This window comes from Pseudochaenichthys georgianus, chromosome 5, assembly GCF_902827115.2.
Source record: "Pseudochaenichthys georgianus chromosome 5, fPseGeo1.2, whole genome shotgun sequence".
Classification (NCBI taxonomy): domain Eukaryota; kingdom Metazoa; phylum Chordata; class Actinopteri; order Perciformes; family Channichthyidae; genus Pseudochaenichthys; species Pseudochaenichthys georgianus.
In genome coordinates, this window is record NC_047507.1 from 45392130 (window position 1) to 45416445 (window position 24316).

Sequence of the window (24316 nt, forward strand, 5' to 3'; positions counted from 1 at the left end):
TTCTGGGAGAGAGATCCCCTCCTCTGTTGCTCTCCCTGAGGTTTCTCCCATTTCTCCCTTTAAACTGGGTTTTTCTTCGGAAGTTTTTCCTTGTACGATGTGAGGGTCTAAGGACAGAGGGTGTCGTATTGTCATACTGATATTCTGTACACACTGTGAAGACCACTGAGACAAATGTAACATTTGTGATATTGGGCTATATAAATAAACATTGATTGATTGATTGATTGAACTACGATGTAGTTCTGTAATGAATGAACAACTTGGGTCACAGGTTCCTCAACAGGAACAGAACAAGACATCTATCAATATGTGTGTGTACCTCCACCATTAAACTGTCAATTCTGCACATTTCTTATATATCTACATACATAAGAGTATATTATACTCTTATGTATAGATAGTATAAGTATTAATTATTAATTAATGTGTATAATATCAGTTAAAATAAGTGCTTCAACATAGTTAACATTGCAGGAAAGTTTCATGTCAAGTCCCAAAACAAACTATGCAATATATTAGACTTTAAGTACTTTGTCAGGCTTAATATTTATCTGTAGATACCCCCAAAGCTTTTTGCTTACATGTATTTTAAAGAAGACCCTTAAAGGTGGGGTAGGTAATTTTGGAGAAACCAGCTCGAGTGCGCAATAATTTGAAAATACACAGCCGGAGAAGAAAATCTGCCACTTCCTCACAGAGCCCCTCCTCCAACACACAGGAACGCGCACATGACCAATGAGGTCACGAGATAAGTTTGTGCCCAGATGGAAGGCTGACAGGCAGGTAGGCCATCCAGTTACTTTAAGCCGGGCCGGCTCAGATGACTTGGTCGTGCTTTCTACAGCACTACGGCTTCCACAGATTACATTTTTTTATGGATTTTTTGTCAAAGCATTTAATGTATTCATGCTATCGGGACGTTAAGAGCATTCCATGGAATATAACAAAAGTGTATCTCGAGCCTGGTTTCTCAGACTTTACCTACCCCACCTTTAACCTGATGTATTATTTACGTTTTAATAAAGCCTAATTAGTTTGTCTGTTTTTGCACATCCTCCTATCAATATCTTTGTACATCCGGCACTAAACTGTTTAATTCTAGAGATCATTTACAGTATCTTCTTGATATGTTTCTATTCTATATTTCTATCATGACCTTCTACTTTCCCCCTATGAAAGTATGTACTCTTAATATTGAAATGTTTTCGTAAAATATAACACATTTCAACATTACATTACATTACATTGCATTTAGCTGAGGCTTTTATCCAAAGCGACTTACAATAAGTACATTCGACCAGGAAGACACAACCTTGAAGAAAACAGAATCATATAAGTACATCAAGTCTCATAGAGCAAGCATTTCAAGTGCTACTCAACTGGCTTTAGATAAGCCAGCCCTTTATTAGTATATAAGTGCTCTGTTAGCAGTTCTTTGTCAGTAATTATATCGCTCGAAGTGGAGTCGAAAGAGATGAGTTTTCAGTCTCCCCGGAAGGTGTGTAAGCTTTCTGCCGTTCCTGATGTCAATGGGGAGCTCATTCCACCATTTTGGAGCCCAGGATAGCAAACCCACGTGTTTTTGCTGATGGGAACTTGGGTCCCCTTCGCAGCGAGGGTGCAGCAAGTTGTTTGGCTGATGCAGAGCGTAGTGCACGCGCTGGGGTGTACGGTTTTTAACCATGTCCTGGATGTAGGAAGGGCCAGATCCATTCGCAGCATGGTACGCAAGTACCATTGTCTTGAAGTGGATTCTAGCAGTTACCGGAAGCCAGTGAAGGCAGCGGAGGAGCGGAGTGGTGTGGGAGAATTTAGGAAGGTTGAAGACCAGACGAGCCGCTGCATTCTGGATGAGCTTCAGAGGTCGGATGGCAGGTAGACCAGCCAGGGGGGAGTTGCAGTAGTCTAGGCGTGAGATGACGAGAGCCTGGACCAGAACCTGCGTCACTTTCTGGGTCAGCTGGGGACGCATCCTCCTGATGTTGTAAAGCGTGTATCTGCAGCAGCGGGTTGTAGCAGCGATGTTTGCAGTGAAGGACAGGTTGTTATCTAGGGTCACACCCAGATTGCTTGCAGTCTGAGTCGGGGAAAACAACAGAGGGGCCGATGTTGATAGTTAGGTCAAAAGTGGGACAATCTTTTCCCGGAAGGAAAAGCAGTTCAGTTTTGTCGAGGTTGAGCTTGAGGGGATGATCAGACATCCACTGAGAGATGTCAGCTAGACAAGCAGAGATGCGTGCGACGACCTGGGTCTCTGAGCGGGGAAAGGACAGAATTAATTGGGTGTCGTCAGCGTAGCAGTGGTATGAAAAACCATGCGGGCTAATGACAGATCCGAGCGAGTTTGTGTACAGGGAGAAGAGGAGGGGACCAAGAACAGAGCCCTGAGGGACCCCTGTAGTTAATTGACAAGGGTCGGACTCGGACCAACAAAACATGCAGCAGACCTTAGGCAGGCAAGGCAAGGCAAGTTTATTTATACAGCACCTTTCAACACAAGGCAATTCAAAGTGCTTTACAAAAAATGAAAGACATTAAGAAAAAGGCATTTAAAAACAGTCATGAATGGTTTACGGTCTATTCTGAAGCTCAATCTCTGTAGATAAATAAATAACTAAACCAGATGTGTAATATTTAATGTAATGTAATTTTTAACTAGCTGAATAAAGTATGATTTTATCGTTTTACGAAACATTTTTTTTCATATGGAATACAGTCAGAGGTCAACCAATCACAGAGCTTGAGGACTAATCATGGGGTTTGTCGAGCAAAGCGGATGCTGCAGTCCCAACGATAGCTGAGGATTAGGGTAGTGTAGTGTCTTCGGCCATCCTAAACTCCGATACAACTATTTGTTTCTCAGAATCGAAGGGGAAAAACACAAAAGCATTGTCCACAATTTAAACCAATCAATGTTGTGTAATTAACAAGGATAATCTGGTGTTTTTGAGTTGATGAGTATGCAGATATCATTGTAAAAGGAGAATACTTACTTCCGGGTGTAAAATTCTCCGTTATCCAATGGGAATGGATGCTCACATTGCCTTTAACTACCGCCGACATGGACGGATGTGGTGCTTCCCTGAGCGTCAAATACCGCCGCCGATGGAAATACATTGCAATCAGTTGAAAGCACGCACGCGTTAATTTTAAAGACCCCCATAGAGCTCAGTTTATAACTCGAACCCTGCATGCACAACTTACTTCCGGGTAAATATGTCATCCCTGCACGACTCTATATGATGTGTACAACTGCCCTTTGTAGTTCTGCATGTTTAGTAACTGCATTTGTCAGAAATCTTGTCACACAGGATGAAATTCATCAGCTTGGGGCTGGCTCACACTGACTGTAAATAGTGTGTGAGACCACAACAAACACACAACCCACACTGTTGGAGATCTCAGATACATTTCTGTCATTAGCTACATTTCCATCTGCTACGAACACAGACAGCAACACGTTTAGTAGTTGTAGTTTTTTTTCATATAAGTGTACTCAGAGGTAAACTTGTTTCCAACACTAAAAAAGAGGGAGAGCATTGTGTCAACCTTCTGACTTTGAGTTCCTTTTCCTTTTAAAATAGAACTGTTCGGTAAAAGAGTTGCTTATAATATGAAGGAAAACATATATAACCCTGAACCAATGACCATGCATCGAAAGCGGTACTATTACACTAATACTATTTTATTACCTCTTCTTCTTTATTGTTACTTCTTCATTAAATTCACTCAAAACCAGTCCTGATTAACAATTTCATTAAGAATTACAATTCCAACTCGGTTTTCGGCCTTTTCTCTTGGATTCTTCGCCTTCTTGTCATTTCAGACATGTCATATTGTCTTTCTGCCTGCAGACGGTTCGCCTTCATTATTTTCTCTATCATTTTCTTCCAGACCGCCCAAGTGCTGTGACCAACCTGACCCACCATGCAGGCCCGGGGGCTGGGGGGGGGGCTGGGCCGTGTGGAGTGGCTGGTTCCTCTGGTGGTGGTCTCAGCTCTGACCCTCCTCTGCCTCGCCCTCCTGCTGGCTGTGCTGCTCTACTGGAGGTAACACCATCACATATCAGCCTCTGAAGAGGGGTGTGTCTAGAGATTAGAGGGTGGATGACTGAAGGGTTGCACTTTTGATTCCACATTTGTTTATTGGTTAGGATGGGCCTCATCCCTTTGATTCATTACATGCACTAAAAAAACTGAAACGTTGACTCTAGTTAAAGGTAGGGTAGGTAATTCACTTCAGAAACACTTTTTGTAACGTCCCGATAGCAATGAATACATTAAATGCTTTGACAATAAATACATTAAAAAATGTCATCTGTGGAAGCCGTGGTACTGTAAAAAGCACGACCAATCATCTGAGCCGGCCCGGCTGAAGTAACTGGATGGCCTACCTGCCTGTCAGCCTTCTATCTGTGCACAAACTTATCTCGTGCCCTCATTGGTCATGTGCGCGTTCCTGTGTGTTGGAGGAGGGGCTCTGTGAGGAAGTCTGAAGGAAGGGGCAGATTATTTTCGGCTGCGTACTTTCAAATTCTAGCGCACTCGAGCTGGTTTCTCCATTCTTACCTACCCTACCTTTAAGTGTATTATGTCAAACTGTTCAAATTAATATTATTGCTTTCAACTAACTTAATACAGTTATGTGAAATCTGTTGACATAATACACTAAATTAAAGTCATCGTATGAGTTGAGTTTCAGTGTGTTTCATCTTCCAGCACTGCACAGCTTCCTGATAGGAGAGTCAATGGGACTTGTTTGATGTGAATGTGTCCTTTCAGTGATGGTGAAATATTTTAGTTTTTAGGATAATTCGTGGTTTTTAAGATAAGATTGAGTACATTTAATAAACTGTTGAAGTGTTTAAATCAAACCCAATTATGAATGTATCATTTATTTTAAAGTTTCCTTTTAAGTCAGTGAAAAACCAAGTCCAGACGTGATGTTATGACAATGTCTATAGTTCTGTAAAGCCTCTAATGGAGGAGGTCAGGGTTGATGGTTGAGTTCTGACCCTTACTTGCTGTTTGCATTATACTAACAGTCCACAGGTATTTTATTTTTACATTGTTGTTCTATGTCAATGATGATAAAGAGTGGTAAGTGTTATTGGGCATCACCCTGCTGTTCTCCCTTGCTGAGGTGCAAAGGTTGGTATACAGATCCTGGTTCAACTGTCAGTCCGTACTGTAATTGCTTTAGTCCAAGCAGTAGACAAAAGGAACCAACCACACCAAACAATCGTTCTGTATAGCTACAATGAGCACATACAATATTTAGTAATATTCAAAATGTCCGAATCACTGTTGGTACATTCTATTTGTATGACCAGAGGACCATTTGATCATTGAGATGCATTATTTGTTCGAGAAAAGTAAATCCGAGATTGAGGCATCAATCATCCTCAGCTCGAGAGTTTATCATGCTGCAGCATCAGAAACCCCACAATGCATCAGCACCAACATTCCGTTTTACAGCAAAAAGGAAATACATGAAAGATGTTATGGAAGAAGAGCAATTCATCAATATGATGTTGAGTTCCATGGATCCTTTTAGGAGGGGTTCAAGGGAAGGACAGAAGAAGCCACTTGTATGTTATTGTATGATATAAAGTGGACACATGAGCAGGGCACTGAGCACTGGGTCACTCATGCTTTATGCTTCATCAGAAACAATATGACTGTTGTATAGTCCTTTAGTTTGAGACAGGCTTCATTGTGTCAATAGACAAAACTATTTGTGGCATGTGAGAACCAAAGAAGAAATACTGACACACAAATTGTTTTGTGCCTGACATATGCCTCATAGGATTATTGTATTCTTTTTACCCTTCAGTTTTGATTGAGAATGCTGAACACGTTAATAATGATTATATAACTCCTTTCATAAGCAGACACACACACACACACACACACACACACACACTGTTTTTTAATCTGGTTGTGGAGCAGAGCTCAGGTCACACAGTCTCCGCCCCTGCTGAAATCCGATTGGCCCTCCAGCGGCTGTTGGTACGCCTACATTGTCCTGTAGCTGTTGATCTGCTACATTCAGGTTGCACAGGAAATAGGTAGATTTGAGTTTCCTTATTTTGGGCTTCTTAGAACAATATCATACTTACATGACGATGAATATTTAACAGTACATGCTAGGGATGCATGCATATCTCGGTGGGCATGCATAACACGGCATAACACCCCCTGTTGACAGTTCACGAGCGTGCTCTCTCTCTCTCGCCCCCCCCCCCCCCCTGTCAGCGCAACACGTTAGTGGCGGGTTCAGACCATAGACTGTATAGAGAGGCGAAGTCCCTACCCTTCCGGTGGACCTCCATGGGACCTTATTTCGAAAAAATTATGTATTGAAGTCAATGGAGAGAGAAAGATTATCTTTCGATCCCGTTTGAGTTGTGCCACAAATTACACATGTTTGTCAATTTAAAGATCATTTTCAAGTAAAAAAAAAAATAATGTGTCGTAAAACTGTGAAGTAACACATTTGTTTGTGTGAAATGCTCAATGAACTACATCTCTGGTCTCGCAGAACAACACACGTCACCAAGATGGCCGTCACTACTGTCTTGTCAACAAAACGATTGACTACCCTCACTATCACCACAATGAAACACGTCCAGCAGGGCTGCCGACATTTGAGTTCAGCTTGGAGTGAGATCTTTTTTTTGGTGAACCGAAAAAAGAAACATTCATGTGTACAGTGTTACAAATGTATTGAACATGTACAAACTAGGGTTTCCCATTAATGTACCGGCGCTACAGTGGAATACGCACATACACAGTGTACCCGCGACTCTTCCAATGAAGGCTTGATAATCAGCTCACAGCATATCAAATGGCATATAGGTGTAAGCAGAGGTAAAGTGCTATTTTATAAGTGGGGGGGGGGGTCCTCACCTCCTGGGGGGGTCCGGGGGCATGCTCCCCCGGGAAGATATTTTTTTTAAATATTGAAGTTAAATGCATCAACCTGGTGCACTTTGAGAGCAAATGAATTTATGGTAAACAGATGTTCTTTTCTTTATGGATATTTTACAAATCACTCTTTTAAACTGTATTCTTGTTTTACTGTCATATAGTATTTCATAACTGTTTTTCATTTATTCTCATCAATGGTGACCAAAACGTTTGAGACCCACTGAGATAACAAGACTAAAGTGAACTATCTAAACAGAGAGTCCCCTTACCTCACTGAGCTGTAGTTATCTCTCTCAGGTCTGACCGGACAGAGCTCTCCCTTTCCTTGTTTTAGAAACAGCTTTTTAATATCCGTTAAGCTAACCACATGCTAACAACAACAATGCAAATAGTGAGTTTGGTAGAAATATACTGTATAATAGTCAAGTTATTTAAGATGATGCCATAGTTATTGAAGATTTTACATTACAAATATTCCCCCAAATTATTCAAAAGCATATTCTTCCAAAGTCCTTGCTGTATATGACCACCAGGAGACTATTGATGATTGTAGTGAGTTTGGTAGTAATAAGCTGTATAATAGGGATTGAATATTATTGTATTCTCTTTTTCCAGAGTTGCACTTTGCAGACGGTCCCTGAGCACTCGTTTCTTCTCCGGCTGCAGATAGAGACCAATTAATGTGTCCAGCTCGGAGGGGCACTTTTTTTTTTAATCAAAATCTGATTGTAGTTCGTTTGTCAACCTTACCACGGTATTTAGGAGACGTACTTTGTGTCTGAATAACGTTTTGTTCATGAGTTATTGATCCGTGAAATCAGAATCTCCCAATACGTTCCAACTTTACTGAACTCAGCCAGAAGACCGTCTCATTTCGTAGACCGCTCGGTTGCTGTTCCTTCACTTTATTTGTGTATTTATATACATTTATTTTGGACGAAAACTTAGCGTGAGGAAAGGCAAGTGTGGCGTGAGATAAGGGTTAATTGCGTGACTCTCACGCTCAATGCGTGAGTGTTGGCAGCCCTGCGTCCAGAAGAATGTCATGCAAGCTGCCTGCCTTCCTTTGGTTCTCTATGAACTGCCTGATCTTTTAATGTTTAATGTCAACCATTTGTGCAGATAGCATGAAGTAGAAAAGATCGGCGATCGCCGATGCTAGCGTTAGCATTTCTCCCCGGGCTTAAATTGTGTATTAAAGAATGATCACACCGGTGACAGTACTCTTCAAAGGGTTCACTAAATATGACTACTACTCTTACTGTTTAACATTTTGGGTTACTTGATGCTACTTCATATTAAGGCTAATAAAAATGACACGGTTGTAATGATAACTAATGTGCTAGCTACTTACTAGGTAGCTAACTTGATCCAGCCACTCCTGGTCCTTTCATCAGACGGGAAGCGAAAGAACGAGCAAGACCATTGCTGGTATGATAACAACCTGGTACTAAGCACACAGGCATCTTGTTAAAGTTACTCTTATCTTAGCCAGCGCCATATAGATAGCTAAGATCAGCACCATATAGATATAATCTATCTCTTAGTGGAGGAGGGAAAACAATTGTGACTCACTTTCGCAACTCTGGGATTTGTAGTCTTTCTAGTTGCGTATTTTTCATGGTCTTATGTCAACATTGACATCAGAAAACCGCTCACCCACACGACGCCACACACACGCTGTCTGCCATCTGCCCTGAACAGTGAAAACCGGGGATTCATCCGTGAAGAGAACACCTCTCCAACGTGCCAGACGAATGTGAGCATTTGCCCACTCAAGTCGGTTACGACGACGAACTGGAGTCAGGTCGAGACCCCGATGAGGACGACGAGCATGCAGATGAGCTTCCCTGAGACGGTTTCTGACAGTTTGTGCAGAAAGTCTTTGGTTATGCAAACCCATTGTTGCAGCAACTGTCCGAGTGGCTGGTCTCAGACGATCTTGGAGGTGAACATGCTGGATGTGGAGGTCCTGGGCTGGTGTGGTTACACTGGTTCTGCGGTTGTGAGGCCGGTTGGATGTACTGCCAAATTCTCTGAAACGCCTTTGGAGACGGCTTATGGTTAGAGAAATGAACATTCAATTCACGGGCAACAGCTCTGGTGGACATTCCTGCTGTCAGCATGCCAGTTGCACGCTCCCTCAAACTTGCGACATCTGTGGCATTGTGCTGTGTGATAAAAGTGAACATTTCAGAGTGGCCTTTTATTGTGGCCAGCCTAAGGCACACCTGTGCAATAATCATGCCTGTCTAATCAGCATCTTGATATGCCACCACTGTGAGGTGGGATGGATTATCTCGGCAAAGGAGAAGTGCTCACTATCACAGATTTGTTCAGATTTGTGAACAATATTTGAGAGAAAATGGTTATTTTGTGTTTATATGAAAATGTTTTAGATCTTTGAGTTCATCTCATGAAAAATGGAGCAAAGAGTGTTGCATTTATATTTTTTGTTCCAGTGTAGCTTCATACAATCATACGTATTGGGATCATTGGTATTAATGTGGACCGGAGGGAGAGGGGGACGAGCATAAGTTTTCACTTTCCTTTTTTATTTAAATTCCAACTTTGGTCATGAAGAATATGTTTCTCTGTTGTCCACGTTCATAAAGCAAAGCAGCAGCATCAGAGCACGGTTGCAGAGTCTCTAGATGAGTTTTACAGTAGTCCCTCGTTCTTATTGAACTATCCATGTTGTAGTCCGCTGTATAGAAAACTGTGGTTTCCATAGTTTCCCCACAGCAGCAGACGCACATTCAGGACGTCCGCTGGCGCATCATAAACACGTCGGATAGGGGAAAGTGCAGTCGATTCTCTAAAGTACTGCGTCTCTTCTCCTAAGTCCTTTTGAATTCTCCTATCCACTATCCTTAACCCCTGTGACCTTTCACTCAGAGGTCAAGGAATAGGAGAGGGTTAGAACTTAGGAGCTGATTTTTAAACTATCCGACTGCAACCTTTGTTTCCTCCGGCTTCAATTTCCATCACTCTCGTTCGTTCTCTCTATGTCTGATCAGACGTCAATCTGTTCCACGTAGCGCGCCCCCTAGAGGCCTGGAGCACTGTGTGTTTTGAGGTTTGTATGTGTTTTTGTATTTGCAGCATTTTTCTGTTGCGTTTGTTTTCAGGATTTGTTTGTTTTCATTTCATTATTTGCAGCTGTTTCCTGCTTATGTATGCGTTTTTGGCCGTTGTTCCGCGTTTGCACCTGCCGGCCACCGCATGTTACTGATGAATGTTCAAAACAAAGCACTTTTGGCAAGTTACCACATGTGTTAAAATGCTTAATAAGCACCGTAACTTTCATGATATAATTTATCGGTCGTTAGCAGGTGATTGGCCGACTGTTGTGTGACAGCAAATGCTGCGGCCACAAGGCATTGTGGGGCTGCATTTTCTCCTTTTCTTTCGTACAGGAAGGTCCAGTGGTTCCTAAGCTAAAGGAGGTTATAAAGGAAGTTTGAAACCTCCTTTCCTATCATCTAGAGCAGTGGTTCTCAACCTTTATACACCAAGTACCACCTGAGAAAATAGTTATCTCTCCAAGTAGCCTACCATATGACCAATGTTAAAATACAGTCTATACACAGTTCATGCAGGACTCGGAGGCAAATGTATTCACAATAACATTTTTTATTTTCAGTCTCTCTCTCTCTCTCTCTCTCTCTCTCTCTCTCTCTCTCTCTCTCTCTCTCTCTCTCTCTCATTGTGAGTGGACCGGTGAGTATTGCGGAGAGCGATCGTTTAAAGTTTTACAACTTTTCAAACCATTGTTAACAATTAATTTTTCTCTGGGTGATAGTTTATGTCTTTGTGCATCATTACACCGACGTTGGTGTTTTTTGGTGGTGTTGTTTGGTTGCACTGGTGAATTGTTTGTCTAATTGTTTGTCTAGCGGCTGCAGCTGCAGTCACGCCGCCCGGCATGGCGTTCCGTGGGCAGCTGCGCTGTGTTAGAGAAGCTGACTCGCCAACAAGCTCTCTCCACCTGTCGGTGTGTCGGTGGAGGAGTGTGGTCTGGCTGTGGGGGCTGTGGTGGGATGGCAGAGTTAAATCTGCCTCCCGCATGAACAGTGCAGTGGTTGTTTTTTTAGACTGCACGGAGAAAAGCTAACCAGCTGGTGGAGAGCGGGGCTAGTGATTAAAGGGACGCTGTTACCCGTGGCTACCCCTTGTCACTCCAGCTAAAAAAGTCATCATCTCTAATGTTACCACCGTTTCTGAGAAACGAGTTGTTGAGAGAGAGCTGGCTCGACACGGGCAGCTTGCGTCTCCCCATTAAGTTTGATCCCCCTGGGCTGCAAATCCCCGCACCTGAAGCACGTTGTGTCTTTTAGGAGACAGGTGCTTATGGTCCTGAAAAAGGATGAAGGGGAACTTAATCTGGCTCTTAAATTTAAAATTGATGATTTTGTGTATACTGTCCATGTTACGTCTGACATTTTGAAATGTTATGGTTGTGGAGCGGCAGGACACCTGATCCGCGCGTGCCCGGAGAGGGTGGGTGACGCGCCCGTGGTGTCCGCGCTCGCAGCCGGCCCGACGGTGCCCGCGGCGGAGCCGCTACCGGTTTGCCTGTTGCCCGGTGCTGGGGTCCGCGCCCGCGGCAGAGAGCCGCTGCAGGTTCCTTTGTCCACGGCCGGGCCGCCTGTGCTGGGGTCCGCGCCAGCTGCGGAGCTGCTGCCGGTTGCTTTGTCCACGGCCGGGGCCGGGGCCGCGCCCGCGGTGGAAACGCCGGTGGTGGAGCCGCAGGTCAGTCGGTCCGGGGCAGAGCCAACGGTTTCACGCGTGGAAAGCACACAGGCAGCCGGGTACACACAGTATCACACACACAGACACTCAGGTCACACAGGAAAGCAGATCGTGAGCACACTGCAGCCAGAGTGGCAGAGTCTGTTCTAGAGATGTGGTAATAGAGAACCGCAGTGACGCGTCCTAAAACCCGGAAGTAAACATCTTCCGGTTCCTTCGTGAAAAACGCAATGCAATTTCTCCATAGGATTTTCGAAAATAGCTCGAAATAAGGTCTGTGGTTGACACACATTTAAGAGAGGGATCACGTTTTGTTCAGCCGGATAATCGCCACATGTCAACCCTACTTTTATAATTTTTGAATCATAAATCTAGTCGACAGAAGCAAAATGCTAACGTTATGCTATAAACGAACTACAAGCTAGTACAGCAGCAGGGTCGCACGACTTTAACGTCACGCCAACTTAAGATCGTTTCAACTGACTTGCACTGAAACTGCACTTTGAACACTTTAAATATATTATAACATTTTAAACTGTATAGGCCTACCCCCGGTTTAGGCCCTTTTTTTTGTTTGTTTAATGTATACCACGTTTATCTAGGCCCTTTTTTGTTTTGTTTTATGTGTAAATGTCACACTGTGGGAAACGATATTTCTGGATGTATAACACATGTAGAATGTTTGACAATAAAGCTGACTTTAACTTCCGCGTGCTTGCATATTTTAACAAAGCTTTTCATTTTAGCCACACTAAATTTAACTAGAAGTCATGGCTGTCAATGACCAGTCTGATATCGTTTTACAAAGATGACAAGAAGAGTGTAGATAGAGGAGAGAACCCCTACAAGTCAGGACACGCACAACAGTGCAGCCTAGATGAAGGTGTGCTTACCGGTGTTGTCAGGGCTAGCATGAGGGACAAGGTTTATAGTGTCAGTGAGTAGTGATAGCAAGAGTAACGTTAACCTAGAGTTAATTTATTCACATTAGTGACATTAATTCCCATCAACAAATCCATTTTATGTGTCACATAAATATTTATTACAAATATTACACACCAGAAAACACAGAAATATCCATGAAATAAACATACAGTAGGCTATAAACAATTAAAGGGATAATTGGGAAGGCATTACAAATGTAAATATATTTTAAATAATAAAACAATCCCACCACCACAGGTATCTACAGGAGAAGAGGGAATTCTCTCCACAAAATGTGAATGCCCACGTGGAGAATGGAAATGCAGTCATGTGGCTGCATTAGCCATCTTTGCCATCCACAATTGCAGCTGCACTGACACACCTGTCAGTGGAAGGTGGCCCTGTGGAACTGCCAGTCAGCTGTTCCTAAGGCTGACTTCATCTCTGGCTACGCTTCCCTGCAGACCCTGGATTCCTTGCTCTCACTGAGATCTGGATTACTCATCCAACACATCCACCCCAGCAGCTCTCTCCACAGCATATTCCTTCTCCCATACACCCAGACCCACTGGCAGAGGAGGGGGCCACTGGTCTCCTGCTCTCTCCCAAATGGAGCTTTTCCCCCTTCAAGCTACCTAACTTCACTCCTTCCACCTTTGAATTCCATGCCGTCACAGTAACCCATCCTATACAATTAACCATTGTTGTTCTCTACCGTCCACCAGACGCCTTGGGGACTTCTCGGAGGAGTTAGATCCTCTCCTCTCACACATCCTGAAAACTGGCCCTCCCGCTGTACTTCTCGGAGACTTCAACCTCCAGACGGGGAAGATAGACGAACTAACATCTCTGTTAACCGCCTTTGCTTTCTCATTGTCTCCGTCCCCACCAACTCATAAAGCTGGCAGTGTCCTTGATCTCATATTCTCAAGGAACTGCGCTACTTCTAACCTCTCTGTAAACCGGCTCCACACCTCCGATCACTTCTTCATTTCATTCTCTCTACCCCTTTCCAAACATAACGAACTAATCTCTTCTCATCCTGCACCTGTCCGCCGTAACCTTCGTTCCCTCTCCCCCTCTACCTTTGCCTCATCGGTGCTCTCAGCCCTCCCTCGTTCCAATTGCTGCCTCCAAACTCTGATGCAGAAACTCTCCTCTCTACTCTCTCATCCTCTCTGGACTCTCTCTGTCCTCTCACATCTCGACAGGCTCGTCAGTCCCCTCCTGCTCCTTGGCTAAATGACGCACTGCGTGCTAATAGAACCATCCTTCGGGCCAGCAGAGCGGAAACGGTGGAAATCCTAACACCATGACGACCTCCTAACCTATCAGGCTCTCCTCTCCTCTTTCTCTGCTTCGATCTCTCAGGCAAAAAGCACTTTCTTTCAAGATAAGATCCAATCTTCCTATTCCAATCCCAAAAAACTATTTTCCATCTTCTCCACCCTCCTGGACCCCCCCAAAGCCCCTCCCCCCTCCTCACTTCTGTCAAGCGACTTTGTTAACCACTTTGAAAAAAGGTTGATGATATTCGCTCTTCTTTTTCTGACTCACCTTACTCACCGCTGGGTTACCAGACCCTCCTTTCACCCACACACTAACCTCCTTTTACCCTCTCTCTCCAAGTGAGGTTCTTACCCTCATTACCTCTGCCCGCCCTACCAACCTGTCCCTCTGGACCCTATCCCTTCAAACTTCCTTCAAACTATCGCTCCTGATATTCTACCGTTTCTCTCCCATTCATCAACACTTCTCTAACTCCGGGTAACTTTCCAAACAGTCTCAAGGAGGCAAGAGTAAAACCCTCTCCTAAAGAAACCCACTCTCAACCCGTCTGATGTTATAAACTACAGGCCTGTCTCTCTCCTCCCGTTCCTGTCTAAAACACTTGAATCCTGTTATCTCCATCAGAACAATCTTCTGGATCCGCACCAGTCTGGTTTCAAGGCAGGTCACTCCACAGAAACTGCTCTCATTGCTGTCACTGAGGAACTGCACACTGCTAAGCAGCCTCCCTCTCCTCTGTCCTCATCCTGTTGGACCTGTTCTGCTGCATTCGACACGGTGAACCATCAGATCCTCCTTCGCACTCTTCAAGAACTTGGAGTTTCAGGCTCTGCACTTTCCCTCCTCACCTCATACCTCAAAGACCGCACCTACAGGGTTACTTGGAGAGGGTCCGAGTCCGAGCCTTGTCAATTAACTACAGGGGTCCCTCAGGGCTCTGTTCTTGGTCCCCTCCTCTTCTCCTTGTACACAAACTCGCTCGGATCTGTCATTCGCCCGCATGGTTTTTCATACACTGGCTACGCTGACGACACCCAATTAATTCTGTCCTTTCCCCGCTCAGAGACCCAGGTCGTCGCACGCATCTCTGCTTGTTTAGCTGACATCTCTCAGTGGATGTCTGCTCATCACCTCAAGCTCAACCTTGACAAAACTGAACTGCTTTTTCTTCTGGGAAAAGATTGTCCCACTCTTGACCCAACAATGAACATCGGCACCTCTGTTGTTTCCCCGACTCAGACTGCAAGGAATATGGGTGTGATCCTAGATAACAACCTGTCCTTCACTGCAAACATCGCTGCTACAACCCGCTGCTGCAGATACACGCTTTTACAACATCAGGAGGATGCGTCCCCAGCTGACCCAGAAAGCCACGCAGGTTCTGGTCCAGGCTCTCATCACCTCACTCCTAGACTACTGCAACTCCCTCCTGGCTGGTCTACCTGCATGTGCCATCCGACCTCTGCAGCTCATCCAGAATGCAGCGGCTCGTCTGATCTTCAACCTTCCTAAATGTCCCCACACCGCGCCGCTCCTCCGCTCCCTCCACTGGCTTCCGGTAACTGCTAGAATCCACTTCAAGACACTGGTACTTGCGTACCATGCTGCGAATGGATCTGGCCCTTCCTACATCCAGGACATGGTTAAACTGTACACACTCAGCGCGTGCTCTACACTCTGCATCAGCCAAACGACTCGCTGCACCCTCGCTGCGAGGGGGACCCAAGTTCCCATCACAAAAAACACGTGGGTTTGCTATCCTGGCTCCAAAATGGTGGAATGAGCTCCCCATTGACATCAGGACAGCAGATAGCTTACACACCTTCCGGCGCAGACTACAAACTCATCTCTTTCGACTCCACTGTCGAGCGATAGAACTATTAACAAATAACTGCGAACAGAGCCTTATATACTAATAAAGGACTGGCTTATCTATAGCCAGTTGAGTATCACTTGAAATACTTGGCCTCTATGAAAATCTGATGTACTTATATGATTCTGTTTTCTCAAGGTTGTGTCTTCCTGGTCGAATGCACTATTGTAAGTCGCTTTGGATAAAACCGTCAGCTAAATGCCAATGTAATAATGTAATGTAAAGCCAAGGCAGTTAAATGTACGCATTCAGTGGAGGAGCTATTTCCTCCAACCAATAACTCACTCAACCCGCTGACAAGAGAGCCCACCTCCGAAGATCGTGACTGGCTGAGGGACAGACTCGGGGGCAGGTTTCTCAGGAATGTCTTGGCTCTCTCCCCCGAGCCATAAGAGGAACACTACAGCTTGGAAACACTTACTGTTCCGGAAATGTATCAAATCTGTGGGGCATCAGGGACCTGAGGCAATTTGTGGCAAGCATGGCATTGTCTGAGGAGCAACAGAGGGCAATTCAAGGTGGCTACCACTGGTCAGCGAACCAACCCAAACTGGCATTTGGTTCAGGAAAGGAAGGTTGACTGACAGCAACGTTGGAGCTGTCCTGAGGTCAAAGCTCAGTCCACCAGAGGACTAGCCGACGCTGAGTCGGCTGTTGCCTGGCCGTGTTCTCCTGGCGTTTTGGCCATGTGTCGCACGGGAACACACCGCACCGACTTCAGTGCGTGAGTGGCAATAACCTCTCCTTACCAGCAGGCGGCGGTAGTGTGTATTCGTCATTCAAAAGAGGCAACAACCGGAAGACAGAGAAGAAGAAGAGTATCTTTTCTCCGTAATATCATACAGAGCTGGCCTCATCCTGTATCAAGGTGATGAGCAGGTCTTCGTTTGCATCATTCCAGATCGCCATGATGAGATGAAAATGAATAGCAGTCTGTGTGTGCCTTCTTAAATCGTTTGTTTACGTCCCTCACTTCCGCTTCGCTTCTCATGCACTGATTGCTAGCTGAACAGCCAATCAGAGTGATTATTTTGGTCTGGCAGTCCAAATAAGGCGTGTCACGGTCGACGGTGCGGGACACACAACCTGACTACGGCGCCGCGAATGCCCGACAGCCTCTGACGCCTCTGACTCCCAAATCGGGTTGGTGTGTCAGGGCCTTTAGTGCCAGGGTGCTAGGGCAACAACAGGCCCTTTGATGGTATGTTTTGTCTGTACAGCGGGGACTAGATGAATGTGAGGGCGTTCAGGGCATTCACCACTGCAACTCATATGCAGGTCCATGAGTCAGGTTTGTGGCTCTCCAATCAGGAGTGTTGGGGGCATCTCCAGATGGACAGTAGGTAGGGTCTTCCGCTGTGCTGGAGGTAAAGTGTCCCTACGGAGACAGGGAAATGACAAGCCTGCGTGAGGAGCATCCTTACTGGCACCAAGTGCAAGGTCAGCTTCACCTCACTGCAAGAGAGAAGAAGAAATTAAAAAATTGTGAATCGTTTTTAATTTACATTTACTCGCCTTTGCAATGTTGTGGTTGTTAGAGTGTTAGGCTTCCTGTCAGCTCGTCTGTTGGGAAGATATCAAATATTAGTTTCATGGAAGTCACACCGTCACATATAAGAGCATTAAGACATACAGTACATAGGCTAAAACAAAACATCTAAAGATATAACCTTGCACTTTGTCTCGTGAACATTTTCAATATTTTGACATTTTTATAGATCAAAATTGAACTAAAGAAATAAAGGTAGATTAATCCATATTGAAAATAGGTGTCAGCTGCTACACTAATTATAATAGTTATATTTCTTAATTAAGATAAGATATTACTGTATTGATCCCAATTTGGGAAATGTTAGTGTTGCAGCAGCATAACAAGAAAAACAAAATATAAGTTAGTATATATACAAAAGTATGTGAGGGATGGAATATTAACTTGAATGTAAATGTAAAATGTACATGTGATGTTACGTCCAAGAGAAGCTATGGAGCAGAGCGTTCTCTGCCGGCCAGAGGTGATTTGTTATTAGTTCAATATGTCAAACTGATTTCCCTGACTACAATCTGTAGTCACATGGTGAAACGGTATGCTGCTTGTACTAATTAGACTTATCATATAAGCCACACAGGTTTTAATAGGATGTATTCATTATCTTTACTTATGTTGCGGTCTTTTCAGCAGTGCCATCTCTAAAACGGCGATACAGTCACTACCCATCATTTATATTTCACCGTGACATGGACAAAATGTAACGTCAGCTTACCTCATGGCACGAATCCAGACTCTCCTTTGGAAAACATTGGCCGGGAAACGATAGAACGAGCACGTTTCATGCGAAGACCTGTGGCTGCAACCCGGAGCAAAGCACAAACCATTGCGTAGCTAACTAGTAGTCCTAGCTTTAGCTAACGTTAGCTAACGTTAGCTAACGAAACGAACCGCCCGAGTAAAATTGGAAAAGACTGGTAATTAATTATTCGATAATTTGTAAAACTACGGTGTTAAAAACGTCAATTTCAAAAATACAGATTCTAATGGTCAGATATAGATATACAGATACTAAAGGTAGGCAGTACTTGCTTTCAAACAGAACACAGGGGAAAACAAACTTAGCGGGAGTGTTTACGTGTTCGGCGTAATGACGTACAACGGCCTCGACAATTTCTGTAGTCCTATTCAGCCACTCGGTAACAACCATCGTTTTTCAGACACGTAAAGTCTTCAAAAATCACCAGTGCTGATGTATTTAATGTCGTAGAACAAAACGTGACTTATCTCTTACATTTGTGTCAACCACCACAGACCTTATTTCCAGCTATTTTCCAAAACCCTATGGAGAAAATGTTTTGCTTTTTGACGAAGGAACCGGAAGTGCTAACAATGCTAACTTACTTCCCGGGTTTTACGACGCGTCACTGCGGTTCTCTATGGATGAGGATTTGTTAAGGTTACCTATTAAAAGGAAAAACGAACAAAGGAAGTGTGGCTCAAAAAGGGAAGGTGTCAAGAAGGAGTCGCTGTGTTCCTCCTCTCAGCCAGAGGGAGTCTCAGAGGACTCAGAGGACAGTGACAGCGAGTCATTCTTTGACATCGTTGAGGTAGAAAAGGGAGAGGAGTACTCTTTCCAGAGGACTCAGATCCTTTCTGGCGGAAACTAAGGGGTGAAGTTAGATGACTTTTTTGCAGATTTGCAGACCTTTCACAATTCTGCCAGGGTTCTCATGCGGTGCAAAGAAGCCTTAGGGGAACCTTTCTTCAGCGGCCCAGAGAAGGTTAAAGAAGATACTTCAGAGGATTAGAGAGGAAACTGCAAAGAATGATGAACATGTACATCTTGGTTTTATTTTTATTTTTTGGTTTTGTTAGGATGCAACTATAATGTCATTATGAGTGACATAAAGCTGGGCTCTTTAAACATTAACGGTGCTCGAGGGGATGCTAAGAGAGCATCTTTATTTACTTTATTAGGAAACAGGAGTTTAAATGTAACGTTTCTCCAGGAAACTCACAGCACTGCTGAGAAACGAGAGTGACTGGAGGAGGGGATGGGGGGGGCTTCTTCCATAAGCGCAGCAATAGTGGAGGGGTTGCCATTCTCTTTGCGAGGGGCTTTACACCCTTCTCCTGTGCGGTCGATGAGGTCATCCCAGGACACTTGCTCAAAATAAATGCTGATTTGAAAAAGTTAAAATATGTTTTATAAATATTTATGCTCCCAGTGTGGGCGCAGAGAGGCTTTTGTTCTTTGAGAAACTGAAACACACTCTTAGCACCTGTGATAGTGAGGAGTATCTGTTCCTGGGGGGTGACTTCAACTGCACAGAGAACCCTGTGCTGGATAGGAACCACCAGGAGCCGCATGCTGCCTCGAAGAGTGCCTTGATAAGGCTAACAGAAAGCTTTGAGCTGTGTGATGTTGGAGGCACTTCCACCCGGGCCAGCGGCAGTACACGTGGGTGCCCTCTAGGGATAACCTGTTGTCTCTGGCTAGGCTGCATCGGGTCTATGTTTTAACCATCACATGAATGTGAGCAGAAGCTGCTCCATCAGTCCAGTGGGAATCTCTGACCCATTCCCTCGTAACAAGTCTCACTTTTTATTAATCATGTTAAGTGTAATAGTGCGTATTGGCACTTTAATGCTTCTCTGTTGGCCGACAACCATTTTAAAATGTTTTAAAATTATTTTGGGAAAACTACCGTTTGTCTAAGAGAGAGTACAATTCTCTTCAGCAGTGGTGGGATGTAGTAAAGTGAAGATCAAGCAGCTTTGCCTGCAGTACACTTTTCAATGTCACAAAGGACATGGCTAGATCTCTGAGAGCTCTGGAGAGAGAAGTGGTGGAGCTGCAGGGATGGGCAGACTCCACAGGAGAGCGAGAACATGTTGAAGTTTTCAAAAGTAAGAAACTCAGCTCTGTCTGACCTGCTGGGTTCTCTGCTCAGGGTGCTCTGGTCAGGGTGCTCTGCTCGGGTCCCGGTTTCAGAACAATCGTGAACATGGATGCTCCCTCTCACTTGTTCTTTGGTCTGGAGCGTAAGAATGGTCAGAGGAGGCTGATGCACTCCCTGCGATCCAATGCTGGGCAGCTGCTTCAGGAGTCAGTGTGCTGTGGAGTTCTACAAAGAGCTCTACAGAACAGAGTTCCAGGCCGAGCCAGAGGTGGCGCAGTCGTTCTATGAGGGCCTTCCTAACGTCCCTGAGGAGGGACCATGCTGAGCTGGAGGCGGAGCTCTCTGCCCAGGAGCTGCAGGAGGCCCTGCAGAGCATGCAGAGTGGGAAGGCTCCTGGCATAGACGGCCTGCCTGCAGACTTCTATTGCCCCTTTCACACCAACGCGTTTTCAGCTCCGGCTCGGAGCTGGAGCCTGAAAAGTGCCGGTTTTTCCTGTTCACACCGCAGCGCCGCCGCCTCTTAGCTCCGGAATCCGGTTCACTTCCAGCTCCGAAAAATTGTCGGTCTAGAGGCAAGAGTTTCGGAGCTAAGAGGTGGCGTCGCTTACGTCTCTCTTACGTCGAGGCGTGCAGGAAACTAAACCCACCTCCCCTGAACACGGGTCGACTGTCATGCCTGCTTACAAGCAGTAGTGCCTATAAACACACTTTATAAAGTCAGGCAACACTAACCAGGCTTCGTGTGATTCTGTTTATTTGTGCCTTACTTTGACCATCCGTTCACTGTTATCGATCATTGTGCAGAGAGGCAGACGTGTTGTTTTGTATTATTGCAGCTATCGGATGGAATCAATACATGGGCTGAACAGGTTGTCGTGTCCGACTATCACAAGTAGAATCATAATAAAAATACGCCGGGTAAAATGTGCCTTTAGAAAACGGTTTATGCCACAATAGGATAGCATTTGCAAGTAGTCAGTTTAGCTTCGGTTGCTATGCCAACATCACCCGTTTTATACCAGAGAAACTTTCATAACAGGTGAAACTTTCATAACTGGTGTGAAAGCCGCATATAAGGCTCTCTGGCCAGTTATAGGTGACGACCTGCTGAGTGTGCTCAGAGACAGTCTAAGTAACGGGAGGTTGCCTCTGAGTTGCAGGAGAGCTGTGCTCACTCTCCTCCCTAAGAAAGGAGACCTGCAGGAGATTAAGAACTGGCGTCCTGTGTCTCTACTCTGTACCAATTACAAGCTGCTTTCCAAAGTGTTAGCGACGAGGCTGAGGAAAGTGATGGAGCATGTCGTTCACGTAGACAGACATACTGTGTACCCAGCAGGTTGATCACTGACAGAACGTGACTATGACTCCAGATTGTTCTGGACCTCTCCGGGTTCATTGGGCTGTGAGCTTGGTCTGATTTCTCTAGACCAAGAAAAGGCTTTTGACCGAGTTGACACCAGGACTTGTGGCAGAAGACGCTGGAAGCTTTTGGGTTCAGCTCTGGTCTCAGAGCCAAGATCCAGGTCTTGTACAGGGACCCTTGAGAGTGTACTGAAGATAACGGTATTTGTGTGCTCCTTTTGAAGCTCAGAGAGGAGTCCGACAGGGCTGCTCTTTGTCCGGGATGCTCTAACTCCCTGGCCATAGAGCCCTTTCCCCCGGGTCAAAGTTACAGGGTTTCTCTTCTTCCTGGCTGTAGGGATGTTTTTAAATTGTCTGCTTATGCGGGTGACATAATGGTCTTTGTATAAAAAACAGATGGACATCAATGTTTTAACTGAAACTGTGAGCAATTTTTGCAAAATTCTCATCTGCTCGAGTCAACTGGGGGAAAAGTGAGGCCTTAGCAGGAAGGCTAGGGCAGTATTGATCAAACTGGGGGAAAAGTGAGGCCTTAGCAGGAGGCGAGGGCAGTATTGATCAACTGGGGAAAAGTGAGGCCATTAGCAAGGAAGGCGAGGGGTGCAGCATTGACAGCTTGTTGTACCTGGGGGGCCTTGGAAAAGGGGCACGGTTAAAGTACCTGGTATTTATCTTGGTGATGACACGTTTTGTTTAAAAAACTGGGGACGGGCCGGGCTTATAGAGAAAGTGGAAGGCCCGGTATAAAGAAGTGGAAGTGGATCCTTCCTCCCAAACTTTAATTTTAAAGTGTCTATCCTTATTTTAAACAACCTTGTTTCTTCCATGCTGGCTCACCGGCTGGCGTGCAACGACCCACCCGTAAACCTGCTGGTCCAGGGTGCAGGCTCTCATGGTGGACTTCTTCTGGGACCGCATGCACTGGGTCCCTCAGAGCGTCCTGTTCCTGCCAAAGGAGGAGGGGGGACATGGCCTGTGGTTCACCTGGCAAGCAGAGGGGCGGCCTTTCAAGGGGTCGTTCCGTCAGAAGGTTCCTGAACTGGACCTGGCTGACCTGTCCTGGAGACCCGTAGCTCGGGCCTTATTAGGAGCGCTGTGGTGGGCTGGGTCTGGCTGAGTCGCTGTTCCGTAATGGACCTGAAAGGATTACGCCTGAACAATCTCTCGGGGTGCTATGGGAGGTGTCTCCTTCAAAGGTGTGGGACTTACCCCTAGTGAGAGATGATATGAACTGTTCAATGAAAAGTTTCATGAAATATTAGTGAACCAATATTCATGAACAGCTCATAACAAAGTTGAATGAACTGTTCATGAAAGTGTCATGAACATTAAATGGCACTAGGGCAGTTCATGAAACTACTCATGAAACTCCTGTGCTGGAATGGTTCATGAACAATTCATGGAATGGAGTTTTCAGTGAGTGTGTAGGGATATTCAGTTTCAACCAAAAACATATCAAGAACTGTTCATGACACATATCAAGAACTGTTCATAACAACTTCATGAACCGTTCATGAACAGTTCATACCCAGTCACTGAATATAATTCAATGGCTGGCTATGAACTGTTCATGAACTGTTCATGAACCACTGACTGTGGGTCAATTGGCAACCATAGAAAACAACAATTATGTCAATCACAATGGAACTTTACTCAAATTAACAAACAAACAAACAAACAAACATACAGGTGGAGCACTACAATTAATCCTATCACTATTTGAAGCAGTTCTTGACACTCAGCTGCACAACATTTTTTGTTACGGGTCCAAAAAGCTTGGGTACCACAGCAACAATAAATGATTTCTGTAGAAAACAGAAAAGTGCAGCAGCAATAATTATACACAGGATCCGGTTGATCGTCTGGATTGCTTCTTATTAAAATTCAAAGTACACAGTTACATTCAAATAGCTGAACTTTACAAACATCACATTTCTCCATTTAAGTTATCTGTCTGTCACAGTCAATTACTGTATCTCAAGGAGAAATTCAACAGTCAATATAAATTATTACATTACATTGCATTTAGCTGACGCTTTTATCCAAAGCGACTTACAATAAGTGCGTTCGACCAACAAAATACAACTTGAAGAAAACAGAATCATATAAGTACATCAGGTTTCATAGAGCAAAAACATTTCAAGTGCTACTCAACTGGCTTTAGGTAAGCCAGTCCATAAGTGCTTTGTTAATAGTTCTATTGCTCGAAGTGGAGTCGAAAGAGATGAGTTTTCAGTCTGCGCCGGAAGGTGTGTGTAAGCTTTCTGCTGTCCTGATTTCAATGGGGAGCTCATTCCACCATCTTGGAGCCAGGATAGCAAACCCACGTGTTTCTGCTGATGGGAACTTGGGTCCCCTTCGCAGCGATGGTGCAGCGAGCCGTTTGGCTGATGCAGAGCGTAGTGCACGTGCTGGGGTGTACGGTTTTAACCATGTCCTGGATGTAGGAAGGGCCAGATCCATTCGCAGCATGGTACGCAAGTACCATTGTCTTGAAGTGGATTCTAGCAGTTACCGGAAGCCAGTGGAGGGAGCGGAGGAGCGGCGTGGTGTGAGAACATTTAGGAAGGTTGAAGACCAGACGAGCCGCTGCATTCTGGATGAGCTGCAGGTCGGATGGCACATGCAGGGAGACCAGCCAGGAGGGAGTTGCAGTAGTTTAGGCGTGAGATGATGAGAGCCTGGACCAGAACCTGCATCGCTTTCTGGGTCAGCTGGGGACGCATCCTCCTGATGTTGTAAAGCGTGTATCTGCAGCAGCGGGTTGTAGCAGCTATGTTTGCAG

General features: G+C 45.0%; 1 protein-coding gene across 1 annotated transcript in view; it reads left to right on the plus strand.

The window, feature by feature from the left end:
• Window positions 1–24316, plus strand: part of LOC117446707 (receptor-type tyrosine-protein phosphatase gamma-like) — a 673776-nt gene that overhangs the window by 586803 nt on the left and 62657 nt on the right. Inside the window, 2 exon segments of the mRNA XM_034083054.1 lie at window positions 3898–3947; window positions 3949–4052. Coding sequence (XP_033938945.1) covers window positions 3898–3947; window positions 3949–4052 — 154 coding nt within the window.